The sequence below is a fragment of the Oryzias latipes genome, chromosome 15, assembly GCF_053564925.1.
Source record: "Oryzias latipes strain Hd-rR chromosome 15, Olatipes_Hd-rR_3.1".
NCBI classification, from domain to species: domain Eukaryota; kingdom Metazoa; phylum Chordata; class Actinopteri; order Beloniformes; family Adrianichthyidae; genus Oryzias; species Oryzias latipes.
Window position 1 is genome coordinate 16,876,104 of NC_136251.1, and position 22,554 is coordinate 16,898,657.

A 22,554-nucleotide genomic window follows, 5' to 3' on the forward strand; every position below is an offset into this window, starting at 1 on the left:
TAGTGATACTATCCTTAAGTGACCTTCTGAATCTGTCATCCATGAGTTGTGTCATAGCTCCAGTTCTACTACATGGCAACTATTCAAGTAGCAAGTGTCTAGTCAATTGTACGACTTGTTAAAATACTATTTTATTAAAAATATTGATCACAAATTTAGTTATAAACACTAAGTTTTTTTAATCTTGATTTTTAGAAAACTCAAAATTTTAAATTCTCATGGCACAGATGTAGCTTGACTTGTTTATTTATTCATTTATTTATTTTGGTTTATACTTTAGGAACCACTGAAAAGAGGAATGGGACGTTGACAGACTGGTTTGCCAAGGATTGCTTTACAGATAAAATATCAGTGTCTATTTTTACATACATTGCACTATTGATATCTTAAATCTGATCTCGTTGATGACAAGACATGTGGGATTAGTTTATTTTATTCAGAGTATGTTAGCATATAAACACCTTGTTGGCGGTGGTCACAGCTTCTAAAAGACACAGGATGACCCCATGTGTTTTCATGGTTTCATTTTCTTTCCACCTGTGCCAGAAGTGTAACTTAAAATCTCAACTTATAAAAAGAAATCACATAAAAACAGCTATATCAATTTTACTTGGTGACCAAATTTACTGGAATATTCTCAGACTCATTTGATATAGATAAAAACAATATGTCAGGATGAGCGCATGGATACAAACGCAGGACAGCAGCAGGTTAAGTAGAAAGACTGATTTAATTGAGGAAGTACTGGAACTCGTAATACTCGAGAGTAAATCAAACAGCACAATCCAGTGACCAAGACAGGGGAGACACTGGTTATATACACAAACAGTGATTAACAACAGGTGACATCAGGGAGGACAGGTGAAACCAATAAGGGAGATGGGAGAACGTAAAGACAGCGGATGGTAAAACGGCACGAGAACCGGAAACAACAAAATAAAAGCATAACAAACCCCAGAAGGGGAACACCAGCTCAACAAAAAACCGGCCTGGCCCCAGTACCCGACACAATATTCATTTTTAATATTTTTGTAAAGCTGCTCTTGTACTTGTTTCAAAATGACTCAATGTATTTCGATGGGTTTGTTTTTAATGGTACAGCAAATAGAAATTTCACGTTGAAACACAATTTTGCATTTGAAATATTTTGCTGTATAAAAATAATATAGAGAGTGAATTAGCAAAGAAAATGAAGCCTTAAACATCTGTGTGAGATCCAGAGCCCTACAATCTGTTCCGAAACAGTACAGACTCTTTCCGAAAAATTAGAATATCATCAAAAACTTTATTGATTTTCATCACTCCATTTCAAAAAATTCAACCAGTGTTCTTTTTTTTAATCCTATTTTCTGGGTTTTATGAACTGGAACACCAATTTATGTAAAATTAAAGCAATCCTTCAAATCAATTAAACGCTGGACCCTGAATCTACCCTATGAAAGTTTATGTTTTACTTTTATGAAATTATGGAAACTGATACACTTTTCCACGATGTTCTAATTTTTTTGGAAAAGGGGTTTATTCATGATAAAAAAAGGCAGCTAATAAAAAATGAAGGTTAATTATACTGAACACCACTGTAACATCATGCTGATATATTCATCCATTCATTCATTCACCTTCTAATTTTGTTCCCTTTCAGGATCACGGGGCTGCCGGAACCTATCCCGGCAAATGCAGGGAACACCCTAGAAAGGTCGCAAGTCTGTTGCAGGGCCACAATCACTCACTCACACACTGACATTCACACCTGTGGACAAGTTTAGAGTCCCCAATTTAACTACGAAGCATGTTTTCGGAAGGTGGGAGGAAGCCAGAGTCCCCGGAGAGAACCTGGGAAGAACATGCAAACTCCACACAGAAAAGTCCCCCATTGATGTTCTGTTACAGGTCTCCCAGCCGGGACTTGAATTGACCTTCTTGCTGTGGGGCAAGAGCGCTAACCGCTCCGGGACTGTGCTGCCCATACTGAGATATTGGTGCTTAAAATATATAATTAAAAAATTTACTTGTAGTAATGTTTTGCATTTTCTAAATACAAACTTTAGGAGGAAATTCATGATGTAAACCAAAACGTCACGAACGTCATTCAAATTTTTAATCTCTTTTTTCCATTAACCAAAGCTGAAGTAAATAATTTAGTGACGGCGGACAATAATGGATCCGGAATTCTGCCTTTTCATAAACTGATGATTTGAGCCTTAGTGTGCTCTGTGTGCTTTAATGAGGCCTGTGGAGCAAGCCTATCTGTCTCCTGTCTGTGCTGGCTGAAAGAGTTTGTGCTTTTCACATTCATGTCGATTCTTGTTGGCCTCCAGATTTTGTGACAGCAGACACAACAAGAGCCCATTAACATCTCCTCCCCAACAATCTGGCTTTTGCATGTGAATGCAAATTACGTCTTGTAATGATGCTGTTTTTGTCATGAGTTTTAAGACGGTAATATTTTACCTTAATTCAGGATCGGTGAGCTAAAGAAAAGATTAAAATTCAAAAGTGAGTTAAAAATCATAAATTAGTAGAAGTGGAAAGTGTAAATGACCACAATTGCAAAATGTCTAAAAAGTGAGTTGTTTACATGATATATGCCTTTTTATGCACATTGACCATGACTTTTTTTATCTATCTGAAAATGTCTTTTTTTTTCTTTTACATTCCTTAAATACTTTTTTTCACCTAAAGCTATTTCCAAACTTTAGGTTCTTTTTTATTTTATTTTTTACCTTGTTTGGGGTTGTCTGAATCTCCATAGTGCTTTCCTGATTTATCTTATTTATTTTTGTTTGAGAAACAGGACTTCCGCCTAAAATTCTCAGATTAGTACTGGCCCTCGGGTATCGAAGTTATCAGCAAGAAATAGACTTCTTGTTGACCACATGGCCTGATAATAGGTGGTGCAAACAGAGAGGTGGAAAAACATTTCCCCTTCTCTGGTAAACTGCTACCAAAGTCAGGGGGAAGCGGCCTGGTGCCTTGGGGCCAGCAACTTGGGAGGCCAGGAATGATTAGCATCCACCAGTTAAGACCAGTTAAGACCAGTTTGGTTTTCATGGGGGACTTTTGGAAAGAATCCGACAGTCAACTTTTAAATTTTCAAAATGTATTTTAAGTTTGTTAAAAAAATCATCTTCAGCACATTTACATACGTCTGTGTCCTAAACATTTTAAAAGTCTCAGGTTGATCCAAAAATGCAATTGTTAGATAGTTTTTGAGAATTGTCAAAAAAAAATGCTTTAGTGCACCAGCTGCCATTAAAAACCAAAATGTAAATGTAGATATTTTTGTTAGTTTTTACCTTAATTCATGCCATCCTTGAGAAGATTGGGGGGTGAAAATTTTATCCACTGGCCTACTTAGACCAACCAACAGATTAGATTGGAAAATACTGTATTATAAGTGTTCTCAGTGATCTTGTAAGTTCAATTACAAGTATGCATTTTTTAGCCAAAATCAAAAAACACTTTGTCAATTTTTAGGACATAGTTTCAGTAGTGCAGCAGTAGTTCAGACATTGGCCCAGAGGAACCCTGCCCCCTTTCCGTTCCCCATTGCTGAAATGTCTCTGTTTGCATGTTCTCCTGGTGGCTTACAGCCCTTCTTACCACCAAGCAAACATCGCCGGTACAACAGAAATGCAAAGCAACATTGGCGCTATCCAGCAGTATAGTTTTGAGCCTGATACCAGTTCAGGCGAGAAAAACAAAAACAATTGTAGGTTCTACAAAGCGAGTAGAAGCTTTTTCAAACAGTATTTTTTGTATCTACTTCTGATACACAACAATTTAAATAAAGAAATACTCAGAAATGCAATTTTAACTTAATTTTTGATATATATATATATATATATATATATATATATATATATATATATATATATATATATATATATATATATATATAGTAGTGTATATATAGTAGTGTATATAAGTCGTTAGCTCAGAACAATTTACAAAAACTTTCTGGAAACAGTTTTTCAAAAGTTAAAACTAAATTTAGTAATTACAAAATGACCTTATCTGTCTTTCACAAACTCTTATCTTTCGGATTTCCTTTAACAGTCAGTTCACTAATGGGGTTTAGTCTTTTATAGACAATGATTTTAACTCAGTGACAGCAAAGAAAAGTTCTCTCACTCTTGCTGACCCACAAGCCTGAAAGGAAAAAGGGGGTTGAGTTAAAGTCAAATAATATATGACCCTGTAGAGCCATCTCCCTAAATTCCCTTCCCTGTCATCCGTCACCAGACCCCCCCCCCCCCCCCCCCCCCCTGGAACTGATCACACTTTCTCAGCATGAACTAGGCGTGGCTTCTCAGGGATGGCGTCACATTACAGCTGTGCACTCCCATCGTCAGTTTCTCACTGTAGGCTCCGCCCACTCTTAAGCAGCTCATGCTTCCCGAGCATGGACCAGACGTGGCAGTCAGTTACAATTACAGCTGGACACTCGTGCACAGTGGTCCCCCTGCACCTCTGCTCGACAGGAGCAGCTGCTCCTCGTGCCAAAGTGTGAAAATACCCTGTCAAAAATGCTAAAACGTGTTGGGCAATGCATGTTGCAAATGCAACATGCATGCATTTGCAGAAACTGCAAATCACACTGCAAGTTTATGTTCTTCATTATTATTAGACCATGATGATAGTTTGCTATATTCAGATAGGGCCACATCGGCATGAAAGAAGTCAGTGCACGAGCACAGTTCAGAAACACTGCAATAAGCTCCAAGGGTCACACCATCTGTTTGAAGAATCTGGTTGTAAAAGATGCAGAAAATGATGAGTAAGTTCCTTCCCCAGGTTATTAGCAGACAGTGTGACAGAAAGAGCATGCCATACTCATTGTTTTAAAATGCGTAATTTCTATTTATTATACTAGTTTTTTGTCACTGTAAACAAAATTAACTACAGTTAGATAGGTAAAAACTAAAAAAAATAGGCAAACCATTTGCTGAAAACTAGTAAAAAATACTTATGATTGGGCTGTTTAATATTCAATTTTAAGTAATTATTTCTCACAGTAAACTTTTTTGGCTTTTTTTCCCCTTTTGAAATGCTTGTGTGGAACTCCTTGTTTCTAGATTTTGATACCTTATTACAAGATATTTTGTTAATTAAAATGTATTAGCTGCATGAACAGATAACTTTACTACGTTTTTGTGATTTAGATTATTTTTTTTCCACTTTTTTTAGGCTACCTCTTTTTGCAGGAAAACATATAGGATGGTCATCCTATATTCATGAACTGTTTTACTCATTTGGAATGCATCAATTCTTGCTAGAATTGCAAAGTCCAGCTTCAACAGATTGGAAATTCAGACATCATCTTTCTCCCATTTACAATCCTATTCTGTCAACACTCCCCAACACTTCACACAGCTGTAGGACACTCTTGGTAACTTAAAACTCCACTGTCAACATATCAGAGAGCTATAGAAGCTAGCCTTCTTACTAACTTTAAAGCAGATTGAAGAAAGTTTCCTGGATGAGGAACAATCTGCTCGTACTTCTACGATCACAACGCTCTCCGCAAAGCACGTTCAAGCAGCCACTTTCAATGAAAGGTTTATGTAAATGCATGCATGTGTGCGTTTCGGGCTCTTGGGTTCCAAACCCTCACATTCTTGCATCGTTACATGCAAAAAGTGTAGCAATTGAATGCATGTTGAAAGTTTAACCAGGTTGAACTTTTTTTTTTTTTTTTTTAACTTGTTCTGTCCAACAGATGAGCAAACAGATTAGAGCTGAAGGCTTTTTGTGTTGGACAGGTTTTACTGTCACAAAAAGAGGTTATATAGCTTTGAGAAACTAAAGTGTAGATTTGTATAAACCGCTTTTTGTCGTATTATTTTTTATTTATTTGTTACATTTAGTGTGTGTGGGGAGGGAGAGGGGAAGAATGTGAGGGGAGGGTGGAAGAGAGTAAAAGGAAGAAAGGTGAAAAGGTGGGGGATACAAGCACTGATTTGAATAAGTTATTATTTTAAGCTGTAACAATTATACCAGATCTGCTGGAAAGACGAATGTTACATCAAAGGTGAAAATCTGACACTAAGATGAGCGAAAAAAATCTGTCCATCAATACACTGTTGGTAAGGAGGAGGGATGAAGCAGACAGGGAGCAGTGTGACAGTGTGCACGTGCACGTGGGGGTGGAAATACATGCATGCTGCCGACGTGAACCGTGTGTTCATAAGGGGCGCCAGATCCTACCCAGCCAGACCAGGAGAGGGGAGGAGAGCCCCCAAGGCCAGAAGCCCCCCCCAGCATCCGGTCCCAGGTAGCCCGGGGGGGGGGGGAAGAAGGGGACCGCCCACCCCACCAGCCAGGCACAGAGAGGGCCCCCCTACAGGGGCCCCCCCAATGCCCAGAGGCACAAGCGAACCCAGTGTCCGGCCCCCAGGCCACAAGACAGGAGCGCTTAGCCGTACCAGGCGGCAGCCATGGGGGCCACCGGGCGCCGGACACCGAGATAAAGGCCAGGGACGAAGCCAGGGCCCCCGGAACCCATGAGCCAGCCCAGGCACGCGACCTAAGCAACCCAGGGATCGCCACGCACCCACAGCCACCCCCCAGAACTCTATAACCCTACACACTACAACCCCCCCCCCCCCCCCCACCGCCATAATATCTGAGCCCCCCTCCCCAACCCTCTCAGTGCCTTCCCCTCTCTGTGATGGGGAGGGAAAGCCCCAGAGGGTTGAACTTTGAACTTTGACCAATCAGGACTCGGACTTGGTAGTGACATATGTTGTCCCCTTTAATTCATGAAAGTGACAACCATTTGAAATTAACCATGGAAGAAAAATTAAATTTATTGTCCTTTGTCTTTCATATATTGGAATAGAGCTGTGAAAGAAAAAAAACCTAGCACTGTTATAGTTCTGGAGTATTCAAATGAGGTAGCACTTGTTTGACAGGGAAACTGATTAAGTCTGGGTCATGCAACAGAAAAATTACTCCAATAAATATTTTGTGGGCCATCTATCTGAGGTTATGGTTTGTGCACAACATTGATCTGATCTTCAACCTTAAGGATTGACTGTCACTGACCTTTTCAAATAGGGACTTGACCCTTGGCAGGTATGAATAGCTCCACTTTCAGATAAGATTAGAAAGACTTTTAGAAATGGGCTTCACCAATTCAACCGCTATCTGTGCCCCAGCTCACTCTTTTTTTTGGTGTCACAGTTTTGTTATCACTCCTTATTTTTCTTATCAACACCAGCCCAAAGTCCCTTCAGCCTTTTTTTATCTCCAGAAGTTTCCACACAGTCTTGCTGTAACCTAGAAGTGTGGAGGGCCGCAAGTCAACAGTCATGTGATGGTTTTGTAAGAATCCTTCACTGGTTTGACCTAATTCTGCTCTGTGCTAAGGTTCTACCCCCCAAAATTATAAATCTTAGTGAAGTATGACTGCTAAAAATAAAATGAGGATAACTGTTTAGATACACTGAATTGTTGTCCACGTTGCTTTCAGCAGTATGGTGCAGAATAATTTTGGAACAACGTAGGAATGCAACTACACAAAAAATAAAAATAAAACACACATTCCATAGTAGCATGCATGTACATCCCTATGTACATTTGTAAAAAAAAAGGAGGGGGGGTCAAAAAAGAAAAAGAGGGGAGAGGTAAGCCATTGTTTGAATAGGTTAATAAAACATGGACGGACAGATAGTTTCTGTAACCCTTGTGCTATCCTATGCATTTTAACATTGGGAGTTGGGTCATGTAGACCCACTAGACAGTGCTCTGAACCTTTTTTCTTCAATGATTTGTGATCTTCACTGGTGTCCATGGATAACATGAAATCTTTCCACCTTTATCCACCTTTGTCATGGTAGGGAGAACATGCAATGTAAGGGTGGGGTCATCTAAGATAGCACACGGGTAGAGAAAGGAGTGGGTCCCTCTGCACTGAACAGTTTAATTAGCCCATGCAATCAAAAACACCAGTGATTTGCTTAGTGATACAGACAATGATTCAAGGAAGAACATACTAAAAACTGATTAAAAACTGCAGCATTTTAAAGAGCCAAAACAAGAATGTTTCTATTCACTCAAAACTTTGCAAGGATTTTTTATTTATTATTACTAAATTTATTATTATTATTCTGGGTGTTCTCCATTTTAAATTGTGTAGAATTAGGCTGTATATACTGAATTAACTGTTTCTTTTGTCTGAAGCTACAACACTTTTAGGAATAAATTAATAGTGATTATTTTAGAATTTTCTTTTTTATTTATATAGTTTAACTTGAATATATTGGATTTTACTATAACCAGCTTTAAAATAACAACAGCAATAATACTTTACCTGAATAGATTTGCAGTTTAAATCTGATGCTATACTTAGCTCTTCTAAGCTGCCAATGGAACAGTGGGATGTTCCCTCCAGTAGAAAGTCGACCACTTTCTGCATCAGAAACACCCTAAACACATGGAACACAAGTGTCCTTGATAAACCTGAACTTACTAAACCTTTCAGGTGAAACACGTATGCAAGCTGGTGAATATCTAATCAATACTCAAGAAACCCCATAAACAACAGCAAAAGTTCACTTAAAGACTGCTTTTTTGTTGATATTCATGAGCTGTAACAAATTTTTTAACAAATCTAAAATAATTGTCCAAATGATGAGTAAGGGCTAAATAGAGACCATTTGTCATGATGCCTCGGGGGATTTACTTCCCCCCCCCCCCCCCCCCCCCGCTTCTCTCCTTTCCTCTCCAGGTAGAATCTACTCCATGAGTTCCACCATTCCTAATTGGACTCAGCTGTCGGCACTCACTGCATCAGCACTCCTGCTTTGACCTCTATTTAAGATGCGCCTGCTCCAGTATTCATTACCAGTTTGTTTGCCCTCTTGGTCTCACGTTAAATCTTGAACTTAAACTCATACCTGGATCTTTGTCCCACTCTCTCATGTTCTCACGACTCTACAGGACTTACCCCCATTTGTGGCGACCTGGGTCCACACATCAACTCACTGCCTGGTTACAGCTGAGGACTCGACCTCCAGCCACGCCACGACTTCTCGCCATGCAGCCGCTACCATCATTTTTCAGAGACAAGCACCACAACGCATCGCAACAGAATGAGGAATACTCCACTCCAGTCTTGGACTGCATCCAGCACCCACTTCCTCCTCCACTAGGACTCGCGCTCTTCTGTCATCCCAAGACGCTATCATGGATTCCTTCTCAGAACACTTCTCCAGAATAACGGTTTTCTTTTGGACGATAAACATTGACTATAATCCATACTAGTGTCCGTAAACTTTCCGGGTTCCAGCATCTGGGTTTCTAATCCTTCTCCAATAACATGAGACAATTGACTGTATAAGAAAACTAGACCGAGTGACCCCTCCCTACCCGTGTTCCAAATAAGAAGTACCTGCTGTTCCCAAGAAGCCAAAATCCCATAGTCGTCTATTGAGAAATAAACAGCTTTTACTCAGTCTTTATATATGTCAGAATAGCTATTCCAGCTCTGCTACCTTTTTTAACACATTCTTGCAAATCTTAATTGTTTGTCATCATAGTTTTTGCTTTTGTGCAAGTTAAGTCATAAACGGACCAATCAGGGGTCTCAAAAAAGTAGGAGGTCTCACATCGAGCATTCAAAGCGTTCGACAAATTCTCCCGACCCTAATTCCAGTGAAACACGTGTGGTCTTCTGAGATGCTAACCACTCATTGAGAGAGTTGTAGCCCCCGAAATGTAGACTCAGTCCGACTTGGAATAATCATTGCTTACTGATGATTCCTGGTTTCAACATGGCTTTATTGCAAAAACAAAATGGCAACTAAATTGACTTCATTTTGTTTGAACAGTGACGTCTCACTTAGTCTGTCCAGTTCTCTCATGCAGTCTAGAAGGTAGACTTTTCCAATCTAGCAGACTAACAACAAAAGTTCACACTGCACTTAAAGCCAGATGTATAAGAACCCCTTCAATCAGCACTTTTTTTTTAACTTTCTGGGGCTTTTATGTTCAAAATGAAAGAAGTTATTGCATTTTGCTTATCTGAAAACATAAGATGTCATCTTAATACAATTTAATCTGTATGTGTTGGCAGTAGAAAGTCAATAAAATGGCATTTAATTTAGCATAAAGGTGTTGCATAAAGACAATAAAATCTGTGTCTCATCTTAGACTGATGTCCAAATCATCACTCACATGTAAATGCACCCACTGACCCAAAAACGGAATACTTGACAAAAACACAAGCAGACCCACTTCTTTCTCAGATTAAACACCCCTGTTCATGTTCATGTTTATGTTCATGTAAGCAAAGCACATCTGACACTGAGCTCTCAGTGTTTATCATCAAACAGATCGCGAGCCAAGTAGCAAACAAGGAAGCTGCATCTTCTTCACTAATCCCTTTTTTACCTATGTATTAATGTTAGCAAATGAGTGATGAGTAGAATTGATTCAAACTGATGTCATCTGTCTATTGTCTAAATATAAACTAAATGAAAAAAACTAATCAACACTATAAGAACTTGGGACAATTCATCCTCAAAATGTATTTGTCAAAATGTGTTTTGTCACAAAAAAAAAACTTAAGGAATGATCTTTTAGACACACCATCAATGTTGTAATGGTTTTTGACCAAAAATAGAAAAAAGAATTGCTGTTAAGTTTAAAGATTTTTTCCATGTTATTGGTGGGCTCAGAAAAACACACATAAAGTGGAGCATGCAGTTGAGCCACAGTCAAAGTTTTGCTTGGTTTGCCTTTGAACCGTATGCACCATGAAATGCTAACAAGAAGATAGAAATGATTTGAATGTTCAGCGCACAGATCAAGCCCTCCAAACCAATCATAGAGAGAGAGCAGATCTCTTCCAAAGCTTGAATTAGTCCAGATGCTTCCTTGGCTTGACAGTCTCACATGACTACAGCGTCTGGAGCCTACTGATCTTACAGTGAAGCAAAGTTAGACCCTTGTTGCTGACCAAACAGAACATTTTGGACACTTGGGTTATAATCCCAAACATCTGATTATATGTTATAAGTACAGCAGAAGCACAAGTGCCATGTATGCAGTTTATTTATTATCTCAGGTGTGACGTAATTGCAGTAAATAAATGATAATAATTGCAAAAAATAATAAAATTGAAGTTAGCTTGCATTTTATGATACATTAAATTAAATTAAATTAATGTTCAAACATTAATACAACTGTATTTTTACTGCAAGACCTGAGTAGAAATGTATACACAGTGACAGTGAAATATTTCTTCTCTCAAAGCCAGTTACAATTGTGGTGACACAAAGTGTTTTGGCTTTTGCATGATCGGACTCAGCCGGCCTGATGTCTCCCAGACGTGTTGCTTGCGTCAGGCCTAAAGGAATGAACTTCATCAAACAAAAGCTCCCGTTCCACATTCTTTTTACTGCTTTACGTAATTTCTCTTTCAAAAAGACCCTCTTTCAGGTGCAGTTAGGTGCCGGCAACAATTATCAGCACCAAAACTAACAAAACAAAAACTCTTTGTTACATCTAAACATCTATAAAGTGAATGACCATGCTTTTATTTATACCTGTCAGCCACAATAGCATCATTGTATGTTTTTTTGGCATCAGCAGGCAAAATGGTTTATATTAAAAAAAAATAGGTAGTTTTCCTCTGCTTCTTATAAAAGCCTATGTGATTAATGCCTCCTCACAGCCCAAATAGAAAGGTCTTTCATCTTGTGCGATACGAAACTGTAAGCCAGGAAAATGCTAACAGAGCAAGTCCCAGTACAGTTGAAACTTCTGACAAAATGATCTCATTTCAACATTAAACTCCTTTCCTCTCTGCAGCCCAGGGGCTGTGGTGTGAAAGTATTTTTTCCTCAACTCATATTTGATGCAATGGGCACCAATAACTATTTGAAATAAAAGTTTGTCCATAAACGGTGCTGGAAATTAAAGCCAAAGAAACCAAACCAATAGTGCTAGTAGCAGCCCCTAGGTCTCTGCTTGAGTGAGGTCTGCTAAAAACGGTCCCAGGATGGCAGAAACACATGCAGGATCTGGTCTGGAGTTTGCAGAGGTAGCATGGAAACAAAGACAACCTTTGTTGCTAAGCCTTCCCTCTTCCCCTCTCTCTTTATTAGCCAAACAAATACACTCATGAAAGCCTCACAGAGACACTGGTGTGTTTGTGCATGGTTAGATGGTTAAATAGGCACTTTTGCTTTGTGCCTTTCTGGTCACATGAAAAAGAAATGTGATTGGTCAATGTGCTTAAAAGTTAAACTACTTGACAGCAGCCAGCTGACCGAAAAGAGACATAGAAATATCACTTTGTGAAGTGAAAATGGAGAAAATAAGAAATTTATATCTCAAAACTTCACTTCTGTTTCTTAGATTTCCTTTTAATTTTGTCCAATCTAATTTGGAGTGCCACAAGGTCTCCTCTGGAGCCTTTTATTTTTCTTCCAACGAAATAGTTTTCATTTTACATCTTAAAACCTAAAACATTTTGATTGAAAAGATACTGGCAGAGAGGGAATTGTATGTCCCAAATACAGCAACTATTTGGGCTTTAGCTAAAAGCAGGAGGAAATTAAAGTAAACATATTAATCAGTTAGATGACAGATAGATACATAGAATTTTATTTTTTTCTGGCCCTCAGAATTGCTTGTAGCATCACTCAAGGTCCATATTCTCCTGTTTAGTTACATAACTTTGTTTACTTAAATATTTTTTGACAGCAAGGTCATGGTTTTTTAAGAAACAATGTAGATAATGTTCCCTGAAACAACTTATTTGCGCAAAAATAACTATTATTTCACTGTATTTCAAAAAAGAACATTTTGACATGACATATTTAAAAAACTGCTCTAGAAAACATGACAGGCTTGACTAATGGGCTAGTTTCATTTGTTGTCATTGTCTAGGTGTATAAAATGCCTCCCAAAAGCCTTTTGTTCTCATTTCTGAGAACAGCCAAGTATATAAATAGACAGTATTGGTTTGTTTACATGTGCAGTCGAGCACGTGAACAACCTGCACACATGCAAGTTGTGCCTCCAGGATTGGGTCAAACTTCAGTGATAAGGGGGGCAAAGTTTTTTTAAAGACCCACTCCAATGAAAATGGTTTGTTTTGGTGTTTTTAAAATGTTTTTTTTGGCATTTTTCTCATGATGGATGATACATATATATATATAATAAGGCTTAATGTCATTTTTGAGTTTTTCTTTATTAAAATCACAGTTAATCAGAAGCAGATGAAAAAAATTCCACTAGAAAAAGCTTGTATCTGTAATGTAAGGCCACAATGAGTGGACCACAAGCTCTCTGCCAAGCTCCCTTCCAATCCATCCACTTATTCACATGTCTTCTTTTTCTTTGTCCGAGCACATGCGGCTCAGGTCTGTATGGCAGAATAGCTCCATTGATGCATACCATTTTTGTTGCACTGGTAATGTTAGGTCGATGATGTGAGGGGCTGTAAGCTAGCGGGAGAGCGTGTATACAGAAGGATGCCGGGAAGTTGGCTAGATTTATGCATTATGCATTTCCAGCAAAAATTTCTAATGAACCAATGAAACTCTTGGTTTTGGCTAAAAACTGCATAATCATAATGAAAGGACCACTGGGAATGTTTTTTAAATAAATCAAAAGATCACCAGAGTGGGACTTAAATATGTTTGTGGCTTCATTTATGTATTAATTTTTAGCCATGTTATGCAGAGCTTCAATCATTTAACATTGTTCACAAAAATAGTCAGCCTAAAAATAAATTAGAACATTCTGAAAATATTATCTTTCTGGTGAACCTGGGTATTTCTGAGGTTCGTTTCATGAATACGTTTGTTGAGTTTTTTTTTTTTTTTATAACAGATGAAACTTTCCGTTGTGCATTAATTCATTACAGATCAATGTGAAGCCGATCAAACTTAAAAACCCATAAGCAATATCAGATTTCTCATCTTTTTTGGTCACATCCTTGACAAATCTAGTGTATCTGATGGCCTTTTAACGGACAAGATGCAAACTCACATGGTCAAATCCCCATGTGAAACAATTTGCTTTTAACTTTTCAGTTGCGTCGGACTTTTTGACTTTATCTGACTTTTAGGCTGTTAAGAAGCTCCAGTCTGCGCTTTAGTGATGTCAAAGAAGCAATTAAGTCAAATTGATTTATTTAGACTGATCAGTTTTGTGCAAACTATTTCCAGATTGTCTCATTAGCCACCTATTTAGCAAGTCTTCGTTGATTAGATACAGCATTTGCCTGAACTTTGTTTTTTTGCTGTTTGTGCACCAGCACACACACACAACCACCCTCTTTAGATAAATCCATCTTCTCAAACTGTGATGACCTGCTCCTATGTTTTCAAAAATATTCTTGAAATCCAGTTGTTACCCAAACAGACTCGTTCTCTGTGTGTTATTCGAGATAGATTTCTGCGAAAACATGTTCAAACATCATGGAGTACGGTTTGCTTTTGTTTTCTCACACTCAATGGGATTTTTCTGTCTTTGCATTTTTGTTGCATCATTTCTGTACAGTCCTTCACTGGCAACATCAGTTATTAATATTTGACCAGGCCTGTATGGCGAGCTAAACGTGACTTTGGTTGCACATTTTCTGGGTTGCGATGAAAACAAAGAGTATTCCGGTCTAAGCAAAATGTCACTTGTACTGCCATTAAATACTACATCAAATACTTTATTGGTAGCTGTCTGAGTATGAACAGGTAAAGAAATAGAGTAATGGTTTACTGAGTTACTGTTCTGGTAAAATGTCGAAGAACAGAATCAGCTAATGTGGTCCATACTTTCAGGGATATCTAAGGAGCTACTGGGACGTAAAAGTAGGACAGCTCAGGTGGGAAAAATCTAGAGCTTTAAATTTTCTGGCAAAAAAAAAGTGTTAAAGTAACAACCTGCTTTGTTTTAGCAAACCCCACAACACCCCCAATTCTCCTGACATGTAAGTCTAGCACCTTAATCAACATGATTGTTTTCTTTGTTCACCTTGTTGAGGTCCCCATTCCCCTTATCTATTAGTTAAGCCATCAGACCAGTCCGCTCAGCTCCTGTTTACCTCTCTCTGTTTACCTCTCCTTTATGTTTTGGACTCGTTCTGCCAGTTCAGTTCAGTACCCTTTGTTGACCCCAAATGGCCATTTCAAATGTCATCTGTGTCTTGAGATTACCAAACTCCCACATTTGTAGAAAAGCAGACAGCAAAGCCTTAAAACTAACTGCTTTTGAAGCGGTTATATATCAAATTAAAAAATTCTGATTAATACTAGAAAATGATCTGGACTTTATTATTTATGGGGTATTTTGAAGAGTGAGTGGACAAAGTCATCGCCTAAAAAGACATAAATTGTTGTTTTCTTTATTTTTGTATGTAATTCAGAAACAGAACTTCTGATCTATCAATGTAAAGATTGCTGAGAAAACCACCACAAGTTTGAAAAGTTCAAAGGGAAAGTAGAATACAAAAGAGCACATGAAAATATTCAGGTTTTAATGTGAGCAAAGGCATTTTTAGTGAAACATAAATACATTTCTTTTTTAGTTAAATATATTACAAGCAGAGGACCAAAAGTCAATGGACATTCAAAATTGCATGAGTGATTGGGTAATTTCATCAGCAGAAAAAGTTGGTGAAGCGTGTGTGCATGTAAACTACTCCTTGTTACATATCTACTAGATTGGCAGGTCTTATTGCATCAGCAAACTGTTTAATGTGTTGTGCAGGAACATCAAATGAACTGCGGCGTCTGCCTCTCAAACATGTTTGCACCACACATGACAATAAAAGCACTTTTTGTTTCGTGTCGGTTTCCAGATTTACCATTAGACTAGGCTTTACTGATGCCAGGAGGGAAACAATAAAGTGTGGACACACGCTTGGTATTCCTTCACTCTGCAGCAATATATCTTTTGGATTCTTCAGTATCCAAGAGACTGAGAGAGGGCAGGAATGTAAGCAGGAAAGGGAAATGAGAAGGGGCTGTGAAAAAAAGTGGATAGAGAGTGAACGTTGTTGCAGGGACCTACAGATGTACTCAAAAGGAATGACAATGCAAGGGAAGGGTCAGGAGAAAAAAAAAGTGTCAACATTGATCCATCAGGAAATTGCATGTTTTATAGGAATGTGGCTCCATCAGCCAACAGGTGGAGATGCACTGATACTTAAAGCCAGGTTTACTTTTGAAAAAAGATGTCCATCCCCTGTGGTATCAGCTTTTTTATTTTGTGCAGTAAAACTCCAAAGGAAAAGCTGGAGCACTTGCAATATTCTTTCAGGTCATATTCACCTTTAAAGTTCATCAATCAAAATCTCAAATGTAGTTGTGAATTCATAAAAAAAAAAAACTCAATGTTTTTTTTCAATTGTTTTTGTTTTATTTGTTTGTCGGGTGGACATAGCAAAAGATACTAAAAAACAAAAATGCCATCATGACTGTGGGTGTGTCATCTTTTTCTTTTTCTTGTTGATTTTGCTGTTCCTCTTTTCAGCATAAAAAACCTGTCATAAAAAAATGACCGGTCATAAAAAATGTGGTCATAAATGATTCACTTGTAAATCTATCAAAACACAAAATCTGCTCCCAAAAAAGTACAAACAAAGGGCTGCAGCCTTGAGGATGCATTTCCATTGACTTAAGAAACAATTATTTTTCTCAAGTTTCCTGTAATTGTCATTTAAAAGTGGTTTCTATAACCTGGGTACGAGACTATGGATACCTAGTTTCCTGAGGGTGATTCCCGACAGGCAAGCTAAGTTTTTTCTATGTGCACATTAGCATGAGAAAGGCTGCTGTCACTTAGCACTCAAGTTTCAAATAAGAGAAACCAGCTAGATGAAAGAAAACCTGGCGTATCTGTGAGATGGAGGAGGTGTTGATAACTGGATACAAATGTGCATGTAAAGCCATGAGATGACTTTGTCAGCAACTTCACTCAAAAACCAGGTTACCAGATTAACATACTCGTTGTGACTCAAATGCAGGCAGGAGAACATGAAGAAAAAGTTAAACAAATGACCCAAAGGTTATCCATTTAACTTCTAATTCTACTTGGTCTAGTGCATCCATGTGGGTTGCTGGAGACCATCTAGTTAAGAGTGGTGTACATCCTGGTTGTAAAAAAAGCCAGGGTGCCTGAAACCCCACACATGCACGGTAAAACATCCACAAAGATGAGAACCAGTTGGAATTTCAACAAAGGGCTTTCTTAATGTGAAGAAAGAGTGCTAACCTGGTGGTAACCTGGTGTGTTGAGGTTTTATCCTCAAAAAGGAATGAAAATACCTTTGATGAACAAAACTAAGCACCAAGTTCACAAACCACTTTAAAACAGACTAACAGAATCACCTTTGTCCTGCTTTCCTGTTCTGTGCCAAAACTCTATACCACCTCTATGCCATCTCTGTCTATATTCATAGAAGTCCCATGAAGAGGATCTATTTGAATGAGTGAATGATCACTTTTCATAAGGATTAGTTTGTGCAGAGCTGATGAGGCAAATTGCATAAATCTTTTGATTCCACAAACACAGTTCTTCATTACTAAAATTGATTAAAGACAGTTTTTATTTTGGGATTACCCATTAGGCAGCTCATTTGGTCTAAAAGACACATATAAGTGAAGATGTGGGAAAGAGTTAAAAATATGATAAAGCAGGATTTTTCATGCTTCAGAAGGTCATTCTGGTCCAGCCTGAGGACGTTCCTTTTTTCTGTGCCAAAGACAGGCGCTCAACATTCTTCCTGTTGAATATGAATCCAACATGAACAGCAGCTGAAACAATTGAGGCAGGCATGAGGAAAACAGAAGCAAATCTCCTGCAGGCGAGCCAGTCTTTCATCCTGATTCCAAATGTACATTAAACTGAGATTATTAACACAAATTCAACAGGATAAGGTCTCGATGCGTGAGATTGAACCACATAACTTGGTATTGGAAATGCACATTTACATTTATCAGAGCAGATTTCTTGGATCTTGCATAAATATTTGTCTGGCCTTTGAAAAACAGCTCTGTTTCAGGAAAAAGGTTTGGCATTGATGAGTGTATATTTGTCTCAATGATTCAAATCACAAGATATTGAATTTGGTCATTTAAAAATAAATTAAAGTACAACTTCTAAATCAAATCTCTGTTAAAATGATTCTGTGATTGGTAAAAAGAAAAATTATAATGATAAAGCTTTGAACATGACATGAATCCTTCAAATGTTTTACAACAGAGAGACTATTGTAGTTAATAATGTGCATTGAGTTATTTCTGTCTTTTTACAGTTTCACCTTGACAATTTGAATTAAAAAAGTGAAAACACGTAAAAAACAATGTCTTCAAAGTAATAAAAACAAATGAGAAAAAAAAAAGTTTTCCTGCAGAAGTTGTGGAGCTTGTTTAATGTTACAATCATTTGACTGCAAAATTGTTATGGTAAATGTGCACAAGTCTGAGTTCAACACAGAGTTTAGACTTGCGACTGTGGGCAAATTTAGCTGTTAATGTTAAACAAAAGAAAGGATTTTTGCATTACAGACCATAACTGGAAACAATATTGACCCATTTTCTTATTGTTCAATAAAAGATCTGGCTGTTCACTCAGACAAACCTCACTGAATGCTTTACTGTAAGCTAGTTTTAAAAACAAACAAAAAAAGATTTGCATGACACAAAGATTATTTTTAAACCAAAAAATAAATTCAAACAATTCGGAAAAGAAATACACAGCGTATGTCAGAACCAAGCATGTTTTAATAAAAAGAATGGTACTAAAGAATATAAACATTGAATTAAATCTAGTTTTGGGTCAACAGGCCAATTTTTCTGACTAATATATATGTGTTGGAAAATAAATTTGACTTAAACGTTGCAGGAAATGATTTTTGTGACTTCCTGTGTGGCCACACTAGTTGCTGTCACCTGATCTATTTTGTCTTCCAAGCCAGACGTGGTTCATCTTTTACGACCAGGAACTGAAATCACCAAAAGCAACGCCCCCTTTTTCTTTAGTTTTTGTGAATTACTATGATGTTTCTTAGGACTTTGATGAGTTTTGCAACATACGCAGTGTTGTGCCACTTCCCCTCTCAGTAAATAAAGAGCCTAACCCCAGGTAATGGGAGACGCTTTCATTAATAATTCATTTAACTCCAGTGTTTGTAAACACCAAATCATGTATGCATTGATGGTTTGTTTACAAACATGGGTTACATAATCCAAATTTTAAAAGATCTGCAGCATGTTTATGCAATGAAACTGCATTGCAGAAATTTGTGCTTTCCTGGGGATGCTGGGAAATACTCATTGTACGAAATAACATGTAATTTTCAAGACTTAGGTTTTATAGTCACATTTTTATGTTGACAACACAACCGTATATTAAAGTAAGAGGGAAATAAAATCCTGAGACTTTAATATTTTGACACAAATATATATAAATTTATTCCAAAAAGTAAATACATTACAATCATGGTGTGTGTCGGCAACACACACCTTCAAGTGAGACACAAAATGCCGGGGTCTAGACCTTTTCTTCACAGTGACTAAAAGTTTCAAAATACAAAATAATCTGGATTCCAGCCACTCAATCTGTACACTTAACATTAAGAATTGCACTTGTGAACACAAGCAACCAACACATTCGATCTTTACATCATTTCTTTCTTCACTTACCAGAACAATTAATCAAACGTCTTCCCTGTTGAAAACAACCAATCACATGCAGATACTTTCAAACCACACATCAATATAGCAGCTTCCTTTACATAGCTCGCCTCAGAATTACATTTTTCTTTTAACCAGGCAAAAGTGTGCAATTTACACGGAGGGAAAGAAAGGGCTGCATGACTCCCATTTTAGAAAACAAGACCACTCTGAATATAGGAGGGTGCAAAGGTTTAGTGTGCTTTTTTTTTCCTTTCCGTTTTAAAATTTTTTTTTATTAGAAATCAACCTAAATTTCCTTGAACAGAGAATCATTCTACTGTCATGCACCCCCTAGCTTTCCCTTCAATATGAAGGACATAATCAGCTCCTTTTCCTTCCTAATATCCAGACGTCACATTGAGCGCAGTCAGTGCATATTCAACTCATGCATCAGTCTGTATTTTAGTGGGCAGACATGATAAGAAGGCACATTAATATTTTACAAAAGGTCTCTTTCCCCCCTACCCCAAAAATCCCTCCTCTGGTAGCCACTGTTCAATCATTTACCAGGCCGAACGACCATGTTACAGCAGAAAGTAGGTCAGTTGAGCATATTACACTTAGGTTTCTGTCTTTTTTTTGTACTACTTCTGCTTCTGAAAGCAGAGCTTGTTCGCTTCAGTTTAGTTTCTGGCTGAGAGGCAGTCGAGTTGAAGCCCCAGAGCTGGATTTGCACTAAGAGCCCTGTCAGTGTCTGTGATCTTGTGCCGGTGTGGCGAACCTCCTGCTGCTTTCACCAGTAAGGCACGGTGTTATCAAAGTGACCCCAACTCTGCCAACCAGGAAAAAGTCCGCTGGACATGCGTGGGCTGCCGAACTGATCAAACCCCAGGTCAAGTACCTTCCCGTCCCCAGTTTTGTGCTCTGAAAGCCTTTTTGGCTCAGAAGCTCTGCTCACGTTGTCGCCGCTCCAGCCATTGTGTTTGAGGGTGTAATTCTTGCCATCGTTATTGTCCCAGAAAGCCTGGCCTTGGACCTTGAAGCAGATGCAGAACTCGACTCGGTTTTGTGGCGGGACGTAGGATGGCAGCTCCACGACAAACGCAAAGGTGTCATTGTCCTGGCTGTTGTAGACGTTGTTTAGGAAGGTGCAGTCCACGTCGGTGTAGCTGGCCCATGAGTCGTAGGTGATGCGCACTTGCACCAACTTCTCAAACCCAATGTTTCTGACTTTGATGGTCCCCGTCAGAGAGCGTTCCTGCAGGGAGCAGTTCTCCAAGCACACGGAGTTCTGAATCAGGCGGTTCCGAAAGTCCAGATAGTCGGCCGAGGGCTGTTTAAAGTCAAGTGCCAGGCTGCGAACAGAGCTGATCTTTAAATCCATGGTGGCTGTTTCCAGGTCTGTCATGTCGAACTGCAGCTCCTCTGTGATCTCATCCTTCTGCTTCATCTGGTACGGTTCATCATCGAACTTGGAGAAGACGTGGATGTTGGTGAGCGCCATGCCTTTGGTGTCGGCAAACACCACCCTCTTTTTGCCGGCCTTGCTTTTGTTCCAGGCCACGCAGCTACCATCACTAACTGCCTTCTGCAGGCACGGTCGCAGGGGCTTGTAGAGCTGCTGGCTGTGCCTGCGGGCGGACTGGTTGGCCCTGTTCTTGGCCTTCTGCAGGTCATCGTAGGGGCTGAGGAAGCCTCGCAGAGGAGGAGAGTGGCTAATGTAGAATCTCATGGCCACATCCATAGGCATTACAGGGCCAGGCATTGCTGATGGACTGAAAGACGGGAGCACACTGAAGGAGGAGGAGGAGGAGAGAGAAAGGAGAGGAGGGGGAGGTTAGAGATGGTGCTTTCTGGAAACAGTTTGGGGAAACTTTGACACTTTTGTGCAGTTTTTTTAACCAAAAGAGCTACTAAAAGTCAGTAAAACCACAAAATTTCAAATTAATCAGACTTAAATTCCAACATTTTGTAGTAATTACCGAATAAAGGGTAACACGTTTGGATTCGACGTGAACACCAGCTCCTTACCTTGCAGCACTCATGGGACAAAGAATAAAACGCCTCAGATGCGGAAATGGTTCGAAACTTTTCAGCTGCGTTGGAAATGTGCAGAGCAGCTCTGTCTTAAAGTGCCCGCTGCAGGAACTCCCCCCTTTATATGCCTCTTTCTCGCTCCTCAGTCCTCCAGTGCTGCGTTGGCTCCTCTCTCTGAGATTTGAACTGCCTCACGGGGGCTATTTGCATATCCCATCATGTGGTTCCCTGAGCAGCAAATCAGAAGGCGAGTGGCTTCGTCACCGACCAATCAGCTTCGAGGAGGACACGTCCGCCGGCCGGCTAGAAGGGGGCGTGTTGCGTCGTGGTTGGGATTCCTCAGCTAGTTGTTGGAGAGTCTTGATGGACCCCTGCTGGAGTGGCCGTCTCTCTGCCTGGGCGCAGACCATCTTCTTCCCCATGCCCAAGAAAAACCCCAGCAGCACCGAAAAATCTTCACAGACTTTGACAAGATCTTTTAAACTGATATTTAAAATATTTATTTTTTTTAAAAAAATATTTAACACCAAATTGGGAGAAAAAAACGTAAAAAAGTAACATTTACCCCCTACAACCCCCCCCCCCCCCCCCCCAAGTCATTGTCTTTTAACACTTTGTGTACTCACAACATAATTGCTAGGGGCCCCTCTTTGTCCCAGGTTCAAATGTCAACACTGCATTGCCAAATACTTTTTTTTCTCTTTGACTAACCAGCTTTGACTCCACTTTTTTCTTAAAGTTACATTTTCTAATGATTATAGATCCCTTTACTGGCAGAAACTATGGAGTTAATTCAGTCTCAATAATCAGAAATGCACACAACCGGTTTTACAAATGCACACGCTCCGATTCACAAATGTCATTTTATGCAAACGTGAAA

At 39.0% G+C, this 22,554-nt stretch overlaps 1 protein-coding gene and 1 long non-coding RNA gene across 2 annotated transcripts; one reads left to right on the plus strand and one right to left on the minus strand.

The window, feature by feature from the left end:
- The first annotated feature begins 8,729 nt into the window (after positions 1 to 8,729).
- Positions 8,730 to 10,157, plus strand: LOC144984211 (uncharacterized). The gene is made up of 2 exons (XR_013647945.1): positions 8,730 to 8,853; positions 8,947 to 10,157. It is a non-coding gene; the product is annotated as an uncharacterized LOC144984211 (long non-coding RNA).
- Positions 10,158 to 19,401: 9,244 nt separating this feature from the next.
- ppp1r3cb (protein phosphatase 1, regulatory subunit 3Cb) lies at positions 19,402 to 21,855 on the minus strand. The gene is made up of 2 exons (XM_004084983.5): positions 21,669 to 21,855; positions 19,402 to 21,430 (listed from the first exon to the last, which is right to left on the minus strand). Exons 1-2 carry the CDS (start codon positions 21,680 to 21,682, stop codon positions 20,431 to 20,433), a joined length of 1,014 nt encoding a protein of 337 aa, XP_004085031.1. The 5' UTR covers positions 21,683 to 21,855; the 3' UTR covers positions 19,402 to 20,430.
- Positions 21,856 to 22,554: the final 699 nt, after the last annotated feature.